The 17113-nt window shown below is 45.7% G+C and overlaps 2 protein-coding genes across 5 annotated transcripts in view; one reads left to right on the top strand and one right to left on the bottom strand.

Moving 5' to 3' along the window:
- Positions 1-17113, bottom strand: part of LOC118390349 (pyruvate carboxylase, mitochondrial-like) — a 96084-nt gene that overhangs the window by 29879 nt on the left and 49092 nt on the right. The gene's annotated exons all lie outside the window — the stretch shown is intronic.
- Positions 7782-15711, top strand: LOC118390351 (leucine-rich repeat and fibronectin type-III domain-containing protein 4-like). The gene is made up of 3 exons (XM_035780811.2): positions 7782-8555; positions 10381-12093; positions 14053-15711. Exons 2-3 carry the CDS (start codon positions 10400-10402, stop codon positions 15146-15148), a joined length of 2790 nt encoding a protein of 929 aa, XP_035636704.1. The 5' UTR covers positions 7782-8555; positions 10381-10399; the 3' UTR covers positions 15149-15711.

Below are 17113 nucleotides of genomic sequence, written 5' to 3'. Positions count from 1 at the left end.
TTGTCCAGGCTGAATAACTATGGATTGAAGCAAAATCAATTTCCCCCTACAGCTTCACCAGGTAAATCATTCCACAAATTTACTGCAGCTAGATTAGATTCACACATTTTTTCATCTAAATTATACAAAATAGTCAACATGAGAGTTAGGTCTGTGGTGAAAAACCCATGTCACATCTTCATATACACCAGAGTAAATAAGAAATGACTAAGAAAGTCAGTAGACTAAATAACCATTACGTTTGTGTCAAAATGAGAAAAAAAAAATCACATTGTAGGATTTTTAATGAATTTATTTGCAAATTATGGGGGAAAATAAGTATTTGGTCACCTACAAACAAGCAAGATTTCTGGCTCTAACAGACCTGTAACTTCTTTAAGAGGCTCCTCTGTCCTCCACTCGTTACCTGTATTAATGGCACCTGTTTCAACTTGTTATCAGTATAAAAGACACCTGTCCACAACCTCAAACAGTCACACTCCACTATGGCCAAGACCAAAGAGCTGTCAAAGGACACCAGAAAAAAAATTGTAGACCTGCACCAGGCTGGGAAGGCTGAATCTGCAATAGGTAAGCAGCTTAGTTTGAAGAAATCAACTGTGGGAGCAATTATTAGGAAATGGAAGACATACAAGACCACTGATAATCTCCCTCGATCTGGGGCTCCATGCAAGATCTCACCCCGTGGGGTCAAAATTATCACAAGAACGGTGAACAAAAATCCCAGAACCACACGGGGGGACCTAGTGAATGACCTGCAGAGAGCTGGGACCAAAGTAACAAAGCCTACCATCAATAACACACTATACCGCCAGGGACTCAAATCCTGCAGTGCCAGACGTACTGGCTTAAGCAGGGGGACACATGTCCAGGCCCGTCTGAAGTTTGCTAGAGAGCATTTGGGTGATCCAGAAGAAGATTTGGAGAATGTCATATGGTCAGCTTGGTAAAAACTCAACTCGTCATGTTTGTAGGACAAACAATGCTGAGTTGCATCCAAAGAACACCATACCTACTGTGAAGCATGAGGGTGGAAACATCATGCTTTGGGGCTGTTTTTACATTTACATTTAAGTCATTTAGCAGACGCTCTTATCCAGAGCGACTTACAAATTGGTGCATTCACCTTATGACATCCAGTGGAACAGCCACTTTACAATAGTGCATCTAAATCTTTTAAGGGGGAGGGGGGGGGGTGAGAAGGGTTACTTTATCCTATCCTAGGTATTCCTTAAAGAGGTGGGGTTTCAGGTGTCTCCGGAAGGTGGTGATTGACTCCGCTGTCCTGGCGTCGTGAGGGAGTGTGTTCCACCATTGGGGAGCCAGAGCAGCGAACAGTTTTGACTGGGCTGAGCGGGAACTGTACTTCCTCAGTGGTAGGGAGGCGAGCAGGCCAGAGGTGGATGAACGCAGTGCCCTTGTTTGGGTGTAGGGCCTGATCAGAGCCTGGAGGTACTGAGGTGCCGTTCCCCTCACAGCTCCGTAGGCAAGCACCATGGTCTTGTAGCGGATGCGAGCTTCAACTGGAAGCCAGTGGAGAGAGCGGAAAGGGAGCAGGACGACTGATCCGTGTAAAGGAAATAATGAATAGGGCCATGTATCGTGAGATTTTGAGTGAAAACCTCCTTCCATCAGCAAGGGCATTGAAGATGAAACGTGGCTGGGTCTTTCACACACACCAGCCGGGCAACGAAGGAGTGGCTTCGTAAGAAGCATTTCAAGGTCCTGGAATGGCCTAGCAAGTCTCCAGATCTCAACCCCATAGAAAATCTTTGGAGGGAGTTGAAAGTCAGTGTTGCCCAGCAACAGCCCCAAAACATCACTGCTCTACAAGAGATCTGCATGGAGGAATGGGCCAAAATACCAGCAACAGTGTGTGAAAACCTTGTGAACACTTACAGAAAACGTTTGACCTCTGTCATTGCCAACAAAGGGTATATAACAAAGTATTTAGAAACTTTTGTTATCGACCAAATACTTATTTTCCACCATAATTTGCAAATAAATTCATAAAAAATCCTACAATGTGATTTTCTTTTCTCATTTTGTCTGTCATAGTTGAAGTGTACCTATGATGAAAATTACAGGCCTCATCTTTTTAAGTAGGAGAACTTGCACAATTGGTGGTTGACAATACTTTTTTTGCCCCACTGTATACCCCAGTGTATGTCTGGCTGAGGTTGAGTCACTCCCCTCATCTAAAAACCCACAACTAGCCCAGAGTAGAATAAAAACAAGGATGAGAGGAACCATTGGGAGGAGGAGGAAGATGGGGCTAAGCCTCCCCTCCTCTCCTTTGTCTCATTCCCTCAAACTCAGGGTAAAAAGCCATGCTGTCAGACTCCGCTATAGCGCTGGTGTTAACCTGTATTAACCCTAATCCCTTCTGTTTGTGTTGAGAATCCTACTGTAGTCCTCTGTGTTCGTCTTTATCATCCGCAATCGATTCTTTCGAATGCCATACCGTACAGCCCCAGACCACTGCATGGAAAACAAGCAAGTATTACAATCTTCTTTATTCGCTCAAAAAACTGCTGAACAATCAGATATCCCTCGACCACAATTTAACATTCAAGGCGCATTGGGGAACATTGCGATCAACTTGTTAAATAATTGATAATGACTTTTAATATAAAATTAATCAAAATGTTGAATATTTCATAAGAGGAGAATGGCTTACCAAGAAAAGCTTCAGAAAGTACTCATTTAAGGCAGAAAGAAGTTTGAGCAATCAAAAAAAAGGCAGAGATGTATTTTAGCTCATCCACTGTTCAAGATGAGTACAGCTGACTGATGCTTCGTCGTCAACCTGACATCTTCCTCAGATTGACCTGACCATTGCACTTAGCTCCCATTTACAGCCTAGTGGCCTATTGAAGACATCAATGTAAGCAAATAAAATAATACAATTAATAATAATAAATAGCGGTGAGCAGCAATGAACGGGGTTCACAGGATGACAGTGACAAAAAGGTACAGTGCTGCCACATTTGAATGCAGTAACAATTCTTTAGTCACTTTACACCTACTGGTCAAAAGTTTTAGAACACCTACTCATTCAAGGGTTTTTCTTTATTCTTACTATTTTCTACATTGTAGAATAATATTGAAGACATCAAAACTATGAAGAAATGTTAAATAAATATGAGATTCTTAAAAGTAGCCACCCTTTGCCTTGACAGCTTTGCACACTCTTGGCATTCTCTTAACCAGCTTCATGGGGTAGTCACCTGGAATGATCTCAATTAAAAGGTGTGACTTGTTCAAAGTTAATTTGTGTAATTTCTTTCCTTCTTAATGCGTTTGAGCCAATCAGTTGTGTTGTGTCAAGGTAAGGGTGGTATACAGAAGACATCCCTATTTGGTAAAATAACAACTGCATATTATGTCAAGAACAGCTCAAATAAGCAAAGAGAATTGACAGTCCACCATTACTTTAAGACAAAGGTCAGTAAATTCGGAAAATGTCAAGAACTTTGAACGTTTCTTCAAGTGCAGTCGCAAAAGCCATCAAGCCCTAAGTCGAATCTGGCGCTCATGAGGACCGCCACAGGAAAGGAAGACCCAGAGTTACCTCTGCTGCAGAGGATAAGTTCATTAGTTTCCAGCCTCAGAAATTGCAGCCCAAATAAATGCTTCAGAGTTCAAGTAAGAGACACATATCAACATCAACTCAGAGGGAGACTGCTTGGATCAGGCCTTCATGGTCGAATTGCTGCAAAGAAACCACTACTAAATGAAACCAATAAGAAGAGACTTGCTTGGGCCAAGAAACACGAGCAATGGACATTAGACCGGTGGAAATCTGTCCTTTGGTATGATGAGTCCAAATTGGAGATTTTCAGTTCCAACCTCAGTCTGTCTCTCTCTCTCTCTGAGGATCTGAGCCCTAGAACCATGTCTCAGGACTACCTGGCCTGATGACTCCTTGCTGTCCCCAGTCCACCTGGTCATGCTGCTGCTGCTCCAGTTTAAACTGTTCTGCCTGCCGCTATGGAACCCTGACCTGTTCACTGGATGTGCGACCTTGTCGCGGACTTGCTGTTTTGGACTCTCTCTACCGCACCTGCTGTCTCTTAATCTGAATGATTGGCTATGAAAAGCCAACTGACATTTACTCCTGAGGTGCTGATCTGTTGCACCCTCTACATCCACTGAATATTTATTATATGTTTAAAACTTATGGTAATTACATGATTCCATTTGTGTTATTTCATAGTTTTGATGTCTTCCCTATAATTCTATAATGTATAAAATTGTAAAAATAAAATAAAAACCCTTGGATGAGTAGGTGTGTCCAAACTTTTGACTGGTACTGTATGTCAACTCTGTGTCCTATGAAACAGATCTTTCAAAGTTTTATGCAACATTAACCTCTCTAGACCTGGCCAACATCCAGTGAGATTGCAGAGCGCCAAAATCAAATACAGAAATGGTCATTATAAAAATTCAGAAAACAAAACTTATTTTACATAGGTTTAAAGATTAACTTCTTGTTAATCCAACCACGGTGTCAGATTTATAAAATGCTTTTCGGCAAAAGCATTCCTATCCCAGAACATACCTAGCCCAGAACATAGCCCAGTTGACAAATGATTACAAACAGTAACCAGCCAAGCAGAAGCGTTACAAAACTCAGAAATAGAGAAAATGAATCCCTTACCTTTGATGATCTTCATATGGTGGCACTCAGAAGACATTCATTTACTCAATAAATGTTCCTTTTGTTTGATAAAAAGTCTCTTTATATCCAAAAACCTCAGTTTTGTTTGTGCGTTTTCTTCTGTAATCCACAGGCTCAAACGCAGTCAAATCAGGCAGACAAAAAAAAATCTAATTGTATCCGTAAAGTTCATAGAAACATGTCAAACAATGTTTATATTCAATCCTCAGGTTGTTTTTAACCTAAATGATCTATAATATTTCAACCGGACAATAACGTCTTCAATATAAAAGGTAAACAAGAAATGCATTCTCTCGGGATTGCGCATGAAAAAGCTCTGCGACACGGTAGGGTCCACTCATTCAGACTGGTCTTACTCCCTCATAAGAATACAAGCCTGAAACCATTTCTAAAGACTGTTGACATCTAGTGGAAGGCATAGGAACTGCAAATTGAGTCCTAAGTCAATGGATACTGTAATGGCATCGAAAACTACAAAACAAATCAAACTTCCTGAATGGATTTTTCTCAGGTTTTCACCTGCCAAATCACTTCTGTTCTACTCAGACACTATTCTAACAGTTTCGGAAACTTTAGAGTGTTTTCTATCCAAATCTACCAGTTATATGCATATCATATCTTCTGGGCCCGAGTAGCAGGCCGTTTAATTTGGGCATGCTTTTCATCCAAAATTCTGAATGCTTCCCCCTACCCTAGAGAGGTTAAGCCTACTGTGCCAAAGCAATTTAGAGTTGTTAAAACGGGAGTGACAAGTGTGTTGATAACAGTAATATCAAAATTCCTATTTTAATAACTAACAGAATTGGTTAAAAAAGGCTATGCATGCCAACATATTAGCCAAGAATTAAGATGTTAATAATCAGAGCCGGAGCTGAGCCTGTCTGCCCACAATCATCGCTGGCTCCCCCGTAGCTCACCAGCTGCTGTACAGTTAACAAAAATATAAAACGTAACATGTAAACTGTTGGTCCCATGTTTCATGATTGCATACGTGTTAGTTGTGGGGGCTTCACTATGATTATACAATGTAGAAAATAGTAAAAATAAAGAAAATTCCTGGAATGGGTAGGTGGTCCAAACTTTTGACTGGTACCTGCTTAATTATTAATATTACGGTGTTTCTATTCCATGAAAAACCAAAAACCCTCTGGGTTTCTGTTAGCATAGAACGGAAAATATGGAGCTGTACAACGTGACGGTCGGTTCATAGATCGGCTACATACTGTAGCAAGCTACACATCCATAGGCATTCAGTTATTTTTATCCTCCACTACACAATAGGTAAATAAATAAATAGTTAGCTCGCTATGTTACTTCAGCTGTATTGCATGGCAAATACAATCAAGGCAAGCTAACACAAATTGTACATTCAATTTGCAGTAAATGCTTAAGCAAGCTAGATTCTTTACATCCACTGTTCCACAAGACAACACCCTGGTTTGCTGGTTCTCTCAGGAGTCCCTAAAACATGAAACACAAATTACAAATTCCTACTCATGTCATAACACTAGCTAGCTAGCTGGCTAATGTTAGCTAGTCAGCTAACTTGCTAAATAGCAATGTTAGTAAATTAACTTCATGACAAAAAAACATGCAATCATTTGTCTCTACATTAACATAATCCTCTCAATTGTAAATGTTTTGCTTGGCTCGTTAGAACTACTTACATTTGCTTCCCCCGTAATGTTTTGTCAGCCATCTTTGCTGAAGTAAGTCACCAGGGATGGGTGGCTCGCATCAAATTTGTCATTGGAACCACTTGATAGGATTGGTCATATAAAAACCTTGGGACCCAAATGCATAATGGGTGCTCTAGCTCCTGGGTACCTCCCAAGTCCCACAGTGTAAGCTCGCAACTTTTAAAGGAGGAAACACTGTAGGTGCGTCCAAACTTTTGACTGGTACTGTAGATTTTCAGAATATCGACAAAAACCCAATTTTGTTCCATCTTCTCCCACTGCCGGCTACAGGGCTTCCTCTCACAACCGCATTTGGTAGTGAGTGGATACGTCAAGCAGATGACTCACTGCCAAACTTAACATGATTCATCATCATGGTAATGTCTTGATGACCCTAAACAAATTTCAACTTGATAGGCCATTGGAGTAGATTTACAAAGGATTTAAAATGGACATGTAAAATCTGATTTCCTGATATGTCAATAATAAGAGCCATCTCTTAACCAATCCATTAGCATTTCTCAAACAAGGAGGTGTACTATGGCCCTACATACATTTTGACTAATGGTTCATGAGAAGTTCCAAAGATTTCCCCAAAATTCCGAGATGGAGGAAAATCTATCCTGATGGTCCTCGAGGCAAATATGTTCAGCATGAGGGCTACTTAGAAAGTTTCAAGTCTCTAGGTCAAACGGGGCAGCGGCTATGAGGGTTTATATGAGACTGCCTATAACAGTGCCACCTAAAGGCCAATCAGTGCTATTATTTTTGGACCAATTTATTCATGACCTCTAGTTCCTGTGTGCCAAATTAGAGTGATTTGGCCATGTCAAGAAAATAAATTTAAGAATAACCGGTTTCATCATAACATAATTCAAGGTAAACAACAAATTATAGCGCAAACATTTATGTAATGACAAACGTAGAATTGTTGGTTTAACAAACAGGCCTCTTGATAGTAACCAACGAGTACCATCACTGCAATATCCCATTTCAGAAACCTCAGCATAAAGCCTGGTTAGGCTACTGTACAGCATATCCATAATGTTTCTCACTTGAACAGTGTTCTACAGGCAATGCAGATAGGAAACCACCAAATGCTAACAAGCTGACCAGTCTGCATCTTCTAAGGGCTTGTGTAAATAGATTGCGGAGTGCTTTCATCCAAACAGTAATGAAGCCGTCTCTTACTTTGGCCCCGACTGTTTGGCTAATAAATGTTAAGGGGGAGGTGAAACTGCTGGCTTTACCTCCTCCTACACCCTCTTCATTTTGATTCATTTCTCCTACGCTCCTTTTCTGCATTTTCCGCTAGCCATTCAAATTCCATCTCCCCCCCCCCCTTCCCCTTCTATCGAAAGCCAGGACTGCTTCAGGCTCCCCTCCCTCTCCCACTCCCCTCCCGCTGTCCTCTCTCAGTAGCACACACATTGCAGTCTCTCTCTCGATCACACACACAGGCTCGCTGCAGCGAAATCCACAAATCACAGACTAGTGCAGCACAGGACGGCAGGGGAAAACAACGTCAAAACAAGCCATTGATTGAGTTGTGGAAAAGCGCGTCGACCACAGAGGTGAACCGTGCAATCGTTATAGGTCGTTGACATCTATGGTTGAGAGCCTTCTACTTCTACAGCGCCGCTCCTTTCCCTGGGCATGTCTGAAGGACTAACACAAAACAGGCAGCCTGACGGAAGGAACCAAGGAGTGAGAAGGCATCATTAACCTTCCCACACAGTGGGGAAACTGAACTGCCCATTTAGGAGGAGAAAGGGGGTTAGAGAGGGGGGGGTTTGGATGTTTGAGAGGGCGAAAGGCTGTTCAGCACGGAGATAACACAGGCTTGGGGATGTTCTAGAGCCTCGCTGCTTCTGCAAAGGACAGCGAGAGGAAGAGGAGTCTGAATACCAATAACTACAGAGTGAAGAGACTGGATACCGTCCTGGGAGAAGACTGTAGACTGTAATTAGTGAACAGATAAAGAGACCGAGGAGGATAAATGCTGTGAAGCAGAATGAAATGTTTCACACATTTCAAATCTGTTGTTGATCTGGAAAACATAAGCTTGTTGTCTCTGAAAACCTCCGGGCTCATGCTTGAAAAACTCAATCGGATTATTTTGATTCACGCTCCAGTTATCAGAACGAATCAATGGATGTGGCATCCTGAACAGCATAAGCAGCAAAACTTCTGTAAGTTAAGATTAATTTGTTTTCACAGTAAAACAGACCCCTGTGTTTATCATGAGGAGATAGAGTCTAACTCGCAATCTGTTCAGACTGTAATGCACATTGTGCGGGAAATTCATTATCGGTGCCCATGTCCCTCTGCTAATCCTTGCACATCATTCGGAGGAGGTATATCATGGACTGACCTAGCAACAGCTCCGCATCGGGCCTTAGAACAGCCCATAGTCAGGAGTTATTCACAATAATAATCCCCGGGTTCTCGTGCCTTACTGCTTAAACAGAGAAACTGACAGGCATCAAATTTCTCATAGGCATGTTGATTTGGGAGCTGAGCTCAAGTCAAAGTGAATATAGATAGGTGGACAGAGGGACAGCAACACGGAAAAGGTGTAATAGGTCCATTTAGTCATCAATCATGGAGTCAGGAGAGGAAAACATAGCAAAACCAACAGTGTAACAAGGCTTTAAGGCAAACTGAAAAGACTGTCAGTTATAGCCAGCAGATTGTCTTTCTTTAAAACAACGCTATGTAAAATGGGGCCTTAGGGATTCTGCTTGGGAGAACAGGGTATTCACACTCACCTCTACAAGCCACCTACTGTAGGGGACAAACCAATCCCGTGCACGCCTCAGTCACTGACTATGAACTAAGGGGGGTGCACAATCCATTCAAACTCTCAGACAAAAAAGGTATGCTCATTAGGCTAATTCGATGGTGAATTAACCCTGTTACCATGCATCCCTCTCCCCCCCTCAGACATACAGGTTTAAGGGGAAGCCCCAGAAACAGATTTCTGGTAATCCAGTCAAGGGCTTTTTTTATCAAAGCATAAAAATTTACTGCACACACCTCAACCCTACCTTACACCATTTGTCGGTAAGGCGTCTATGTAGATCATTACGCCATGCACGGCACGCGTAGAGACAAACAGTCTACCACGTATAGGTATTTATAGGTTGCATCCATTATTTCCCTTGTGGGTCCTTCATCTCACCCTCGTACTCTTCCTCAAACACATACACTAACTGTGAGCGTGACAGCGGAAGACGCCTGCCTAGCATAAGGCTCAAACGAGCACAAATTGAATAATTCTCAACCTGGCGAAATGCAGCCGCCGTGGAAAAGCACAACACTGTCACATTAATCACAATCATCAGCCTTGTGATGTAACTCAGACAATTCAAGCGACTAGGCTTCCATTCAAAGTCCATTTGCACATAATGACCTGGAGAGTCAGTCGCACCACAAACCACTATTCAACTTCACTTAGGGCCTGCCTTTTCTGGTCAGGTTTTCAACCCTATTATTCCATCTCATTAGATGCGTGTTAATGTTCACACTTAAGACACACACAACGACACACACAACGACACACACACAGTAATGCATCAGGTTAATGGGACAATCCCTCGTGACAACACAGTAGGCAGTGAGGGGTGAGAACAAACAAAAAAGGACACTTGGCCCCAGTAACATTGTGATTCAGTAGACATGGCCACATCCCCAGAACCACTGAACAGTGTCATGTCTGGGAAAACATCCCAGGCTTGGAAGGTTCATATTCAATCTGGCCTTATATCTCACTGGAATTACACTTGCAAAACACACACATAGGCCTACACAAAACATAGCAGCTGAACCATACCAACACAGATTATAAAAGGTGGTGTTGACCGACATGTTTGTGGATTGTCAATATCTAAAACTCTGAATACTATCTGCACAATCCAATACCTCTAATGCACTGTTAGATCTAAACGCCACTGGATCAATAAAAACAACAATGAACCAGAGGGATCTAACAATGTCCCATTTCTACTTCCACAGGTGAATAACCAGCACAACAATGCCTAAATCCAACTCACAAATACTACACCCATACCTGGCGCCACACCACTCAAAATTCTATTGGAAGTCTTCAAAGCAAAGCTCCTCTCTAAAAGGGGTCCACCCAGACAGAACAGTACCCCCTCCTAAACTCAAGCCAAAGGTGACCAAACCTTCCCTGAGACCCCCTGCCTGCCCTCTGACCCCACAGACGGTAGTCTGGCTGGCCGTGGTGACTGGTTCCTGTGTCTTCCCTGCGCTACTTGGCCCAGGCGTGTCTGCTGGAGAGACCTGGGGCATGGTCTCCATCTGTCCCTTCCACTGTGTGTGTCGAAACCTCTCAGAGTCTCTGAGCACGCTCTGCGTCAACAAGGGCCTGCTGTTTGTCCCTCCTGACATTGACCGGCGCACCGTGGAGCTCCGTCTGGCAGATAACTTCATCCTGGAGGTGGGCAGGGTGGACTTTGCCAACATGTCAGGCCTGGTGGAACTGACTCTGTCCAGGAACACCATCCACACCCTGCGGCCCCTGTCCTTTGCTGACCTGGAGAGCCTGCGCTCACTCCACCTGGACACCAACCGGCTGACCATAGTGGGGCCAAGAGACCTGTCCGGCCTGACCAACCTACAGCACCTCATCATCAACAACAACCAGCTGACCGACGTCTCCGCCGAGGCCTTCGATGACTTCCTGCAGACGCTGGAGGATCTGGACCTGTCCTACAACAACCTGAGGAAGGTCCCCTGGGAGGCCATCCAGAACATGGCCAGCCTGCACACCCTCAACCTGGACCACAACCTCATAGACCAGATCGCTGAGGGCTCCTTCGGCGAACTCTACAAGCTGGCCCGCCTGGATATGACATCCAACCGGCTGCAGACGCTGCCCCCCGACCCCTTGTTCTCCCGCTCCCAGACGGGCGTGGTCAGCCCCACACCTTACAGCGCTGTCATCAGCCTGAGCTTCGGGGGGAACCCCCTGCACTGTAACTGTGAGCTGCTGTGGCTGAGGCGGCTGATCCGCGGCGACGACATGGAGACGTGTGCCACCCCCGTCCACCTGGCTGGGCGCTACTTTTGGTCCATCCCAGAGGAGGAGTTCACCTGTGAGCCTCCGCTCATCACACGCCACTCCAACAAGCTGTGGGTGCTGGAGGGCCAGAGGGCCACGCTGAGGTGCCGTGCCATCGGTGACCCTGAGCCCATCATTCACTGGATCTCCCCTGACGACCGCATCGTGGCCAACTCCAGCCGTGTGTACTCCTACTACAATGGCACCCTGGACGTGCTTGTGACGCGGGCGCGTGACGACGGGGCTTACACCTGCATCGCCATCAACGCTGCCGGGGAGGCTACAGCCCTGATAGACCTCAAGATCATCCCCCTCCCTCACCGCGGCAACAACACTGTCCCCCTCACCAACCCTCGTGGAGACCCAGGCTCCTCAGACATTTCCAGTGGGAGAACAGGAGGGTCTGGAAGGAACGGGAAGGGTGGTGGTGGTGGTTCGGTAAAGAACGCCACGGGAGAGGGGGAGAGCGGAGAGAGGGGAGATGGAGAAGCCAGTACCAGTGAGCGTTTGGTGGGAGTCCTGGGGGTGACTGCCACCTCTGCCCAGGTGCGCTGGGTCCTGGGTCGGGCCACTGGGCCGTACCTGGTGTGGATGTACCAGATCCAGTACAACTGCACTGCAGATGATGCCCTGGTGTACAGGTAAGCTCCTCTCAGTAACAAAGCAAATTGTGCACAACCTGAGAGCCAGTTCCCAATTGGCCAAGCATGAATAGATCATCAATGAGGCTAGATGCAAAAAAAGAAAAAAAAAACATCCCTTTGTTCTCCTCTATTGTAACACTGTCATGTTCAAAAACGCCCCTGTGGTTCTACATTTACCAGAGTTCTCGGTGTTCTTGAGTCACAGGGACCAGGGGTGATGAACATGACACACCATCCCTGACACACAAAACAAAGGAGAGCAGTCATAGTGGACTGTAAAAGAAGTATGAAAGAGGGCAAGGTATTTATAGAGGGAACGGAAGGGAGATGGGGCAGTGGAAGGAGAGAGCCTGAAGACTCGGGGGAAAAGGAGGATGAACTCCTTATAAGAGCGCAAGCTGCAGATCTGAGGACAGTGTCACATCCCATTCCGCTGACTGAAATGGAGATAAATAGGGAGATGGGGGGGTTTGGGTCGAGGGAACACTGAACCCACTCACTTCAGTTTGTGGAAGTAGGGAGAGGTAGCTAAATAGAGATGCAGTGTTTTATATAAAATACTGAAAGATTCTCAAGGACTTTGTCGGGACATCGTGTCGACAAACACACTGACGCACACACAGACACACTCGGAATGCTGTCAGAAGGAAAATGAAAAACAGGTAGAAAGCCTCCCAATCCGTCATTTCCAGCTCTCGTTTACCCACTCTCCCGTTTGCCGCTTTTTCTTGGGAACAGCGTCGCCAGCCTGTCATGTTCATGGAATAAGTCATCAGGAAACAGGTCGTTTTGTTCAATCTAACACACTCCTTGCACGAAAAATCTGTGTATGACCACGGACAATGGGAGGGGAGAGAAAGAAAATGAAAATAAGAGCAGATAAATTGGAGCATTATAACGAGGTACTGCGCAGACAGACTGAAGCGACGGTTAAGGCCAGTCTCATACCCCTTCAGCAAGGAGCCAGGATGATTTAACTCTTCATCCTTCTCCCCTGATGGATATCGGACATGTTCTCAAAGAGGACAATGGGAATTGCCGCTATAATCATTTCACGGCTCATAACTCCCCTGACGTCTCAAAAAGGACCGGTGAACTGCTTGTGAAGAGCCTACCTGAGATCAAAGTTAAAGTATGCAAATACACCATTTCGGTGCCGAGTACATGCCAAGGCATATGTCGTCTTCATTGCTCAGTAAAAGGAGTGATGACAGCAAACATTAAGTTCTACCTTCCCCGGGACTGCGTCCCTAATTGGTTTGAACAGCATATCCCTGTGAGAGGTTTTCAATAGAGCTTACAATTCAAAAGTTATTCACAGAATATAAACCCATGGGCATAATAGCTTGCGCATTTGGAGTTAATGTTTCGAGTAAAGCCCATCTTTCCAATTTCCATTACAATGTCTGAATGTACACAAGTAAACGCATTAAAGTGATTTGTAACCCAAAGCTAGAGATAATTTGAGGATAGTGTGGAGGAACGGAGGTAGAGCCGGGGCTCAAGGAATGTTATCTGCCAGCCAGGTGAGATTGAAAGTAGGGAGACGGGCGCGGTGGTAATTGGGGTGTGAGTATGTGTCATCACCTTGGTCTTGACTAGCTCATTGCTTGGCATGACACGTTTCTGAGGAGGGGGGTTTGGGAAATAGACTCCGGTAAAGTCGGCCTCCTGTTACCCTGAATATCCTTCATAGTCTCCATTACCCTTCTCCCTCTACAGCAGAGTATTATTGATTAAGGCCATTTACACAACAAAGGAGCAGATCAGACGCCTCCCTCCCTCTAGCTGGCTGCACATTATCATCATTAGCGCTTAGGCGTTGTACTGTAGATTATTGCATTTCATTCGATTCATCTCCCTCTCCTAGCCGCTTTCAGATATCCTCTTTCTCTGCTCAGCAAATGGCTCAATGTCCTTTTCTCTTGTACGCCCCCACCCTTCCCTGTCTGCTAGAATACTGCCGCCTACAAGCAGCTCTTTCCTGCTGAAGAACCTGGTGTCTGGAGCAGACTACAGCCTGTGTGTCCTGGCCATCTTTGACGATGGGGTGTCCACCCTGGCCACCACCAAGGTCCTAGGCTGCACCCAGTTCAGCACCAAGGAGGACTTCCCAGAGTGCCGATCCCTGCAGGCCCACTTCCTGGGCGGCACGCTGACGGTCATGGTGGGGGGGGTCATCGTAGTAACACTGCTGGTGTTCACCGTGGCGATGATGGTAAGGCACCGTGTCTGTGGAGACTGTCGAGACGAGGGCCACTACCCTGCACATCACCATGACGACTTCCTTCCCTCCAAGGAAGGAGTGGATGTTTACGCTCAGACCAACGGAAATGGGAGCGTGATGATGGTGGCTCTGCCCAACAACATTCTTGGACAACAGGCTAAGCCGCTGCCGTTGAAAACCAAACCCCAAGCCAAGAACAAGCCTGGGAAACTGCCCAAGCCAAAGCTTGACTCAGATCAGCTCAGTGGGGAGGGAAAGGGTGCGAAGCCAGGCCTGGAGGTGGTCGTGAGGGGGAAAGGATTCCCCCCTTTCACCCTTGAGAGTGAGAGAGTGACACTGTACTACTCCCCTGCCAACACCTCCCAGACCTTACCCCATCCCAGAGCTCACAAGGCCCCGAAACACTCAGGCAAGCTCAAGCTGCGCCGCTCTGAGGAGAAGGAGAGAGACTTGGACAAAATGGTGGGCTCCAGATGCAGCCTAGACTCTGAGGCCTGTGAGGGGGAGGAGTTGGAGCGCGTGAAGGACTGGAGGAGGGGAGATCGCCCGCCACTAGGGCCGACACGCAGCTGCTCCTTTGACGTGGGCGAGATCACCACGACAACCTGCTACGGATATGCGAAGCGACTGAGTGTGATATGGACCAGGAGGAGCCAGTCGGTGCAGGGCATGCTGGTCCAGTGTGCCTCAACAGCCAGTTCAGCGAGCAGCACAGGCAGCGACCACCCCCTGCCTGCCCTCACCCATGGCTACCTGCACACAAACAACACCTCAAAGTCCAGTGAGGCTGACAACATCGGAGACCTGGAAGAGAGTGTTTTATAGGGTGAAGAGGACAGAGGGCCAAAAAGGAACAAAACAAAGACAAAATGGATACATTGACAGTGGACAGGTGGATGTAAAAGCCATTTTGCTTAAAAAGGAAGAGAAACTATCAAAGGACAGTGCATTGCACAGGGAACATAGCACATGGTGAAGGAGGTAATGCCACGTGTGGTGTGGACAGATGGGAGTGACAGCTATTGTGAGAAAAAAAAAACAAGGTATAATGATGTCTGCTGGTCTAAAGCTGTGAGATACCGACGACCCAAACGCATGGGGATTACAACCGGAGACTTGTTTCAACAAGATAAATTAAACCATTAATGAATTACTACAGTAAATAAATCAACCACCACTCAACAGCAGCGTCTCGACTTTGAATGCCAAACCGCTGAGTAAATCAGGCCTCAAAAACTGGTACATGAGACAACTGTGATAATCAGATGCCAGTCAATTATCATGTGTTTGTTTGCAAAGAGCAGGAAGCAGCCTATCTGCAAACACAGAGGTGTTTGTTTAGCTGAGAGAGGGAGCGAGAGAGATGGGGGGGAGAATAAGGGGTAGAGACACCGGCGGGGGGGCAGAAGAGATGCCTGGCGTCGGGAGGAGCTCGGAGATAAAGCCGTCGACAGGGAGTTGGTTCATGCTACGTCTTTCGATGCCATCTGTCATGTACTTCTCTGTAGTACACGTTCATAGCCGCAAAAGCCCCGTCGAGCTCAATTAGCATGAGCTGTGTGATTGAGTGGCCGATACACACAAGTGAGACGACAAGGAGATGGTGTGAGAGAAGTGCGTGCATCCGTTTCCTATTTTCTTGCCAGTGGCAAACTGCTGACCTGTTTCAGCCAATTAAAAAAAAAAATGCTGATTGGAGAATTCACACAAACACAATGTGAACTCTGCCCAGCGGTGCTGCAACTACTGACCCGCGGTTCTACAACCAACCATCGTTCACATCGGAGAGTCCAGATCTGTCATGTTCTGCTGACAAGTCCAGTTAATATCTGGGCCCATATACACAAAGCCTCTCAGAGTAGGAGTGTTGATCTAGGATCAGTTTGGCCTTCTAGCTCATAATAAATACAACTATTTGGACAGCTGGGTACCTGATCCTAGATCAGCACTTGTAATCTGAGACACTTTGTGGACAACGGGCCCAGATTGGCAGATCTTGGTGGTTATTTTTTAGAAACTACTATAACCCAGGTTAAGTTCAGGAGGAGTTCAACATCTCGGAAGTAGCTCAGACATCTCCAATACGCTGGATAAGAAAGTAAAGCAGTTATTTTAAGTAGTCATTACGATCCAAGTCATTCACCCTGGCTGGCCGTTGTCTGCCCCTGCATATAAAACCCTACTTGTGAGCATAGCCGCGGGAAGTACGAGTGCTGAAACAAACCCCCCAAAAATAATTAATATATATAAACTTAGTGCACTGGGGACTTAACTAATCCTGTATTAATCGACCGATATAGCCCTCTGTAGTGCGGGGAAACGTGATTTTTTTTTTCCATCCAAAGAAATCGTCCCGTCCCCCCCCAACCCGATTCAGTCAAGCTAGTTTAATTCCAACGTTTGTAAACCATGCAAATGTAAATAAACCACTGTATGGCTTCAACACAGTAAAAAATATCACTTTGATATCATTGATGGTCCTTGAACGCCTGGTTCTTTTTGTCATTACAACCGTACCGATAGCAGCACAAACAGGCTTCAGACTGTCCATGTCTGGACACCTACGCCGCCCTACCTTGACGAACTAAACACTTTTCTCTCGCGCTTTGAGCATTACGACTGAGCTGCCGAGGACGACGTTAAGGGTAGCTGAAATGTTTTCATCGACAGACAAAAAGTTATAATCTGCCCCCCCCACAACGTCTTCCCGAGGCTTTGCCTGTGAGACAGCCAGACGGGAAACGATTTTAAGTGACAGCGTTGACTTTTTCCATCTCAGATGTGGAGCCA

Source organism: Oncorhynchus keta, chromosome 11 (genome assembly GCF_023373465.1).
Source record: "Oncorhynchus keta strain PuntledgeMale-10-30-2019 chromosome 11, Oket_V2, whole genome shotgun sequence".
Lineage (NCBI taxonomy): Eukaryota > Metazoa > Chordata > Actinopteri > Salmoniformes > Salmonidae > Oncorhynchus > Oncorhynchus keta.
This window is presented reverse-complemented; position numbering and strand designations above follow the sequence as displayed.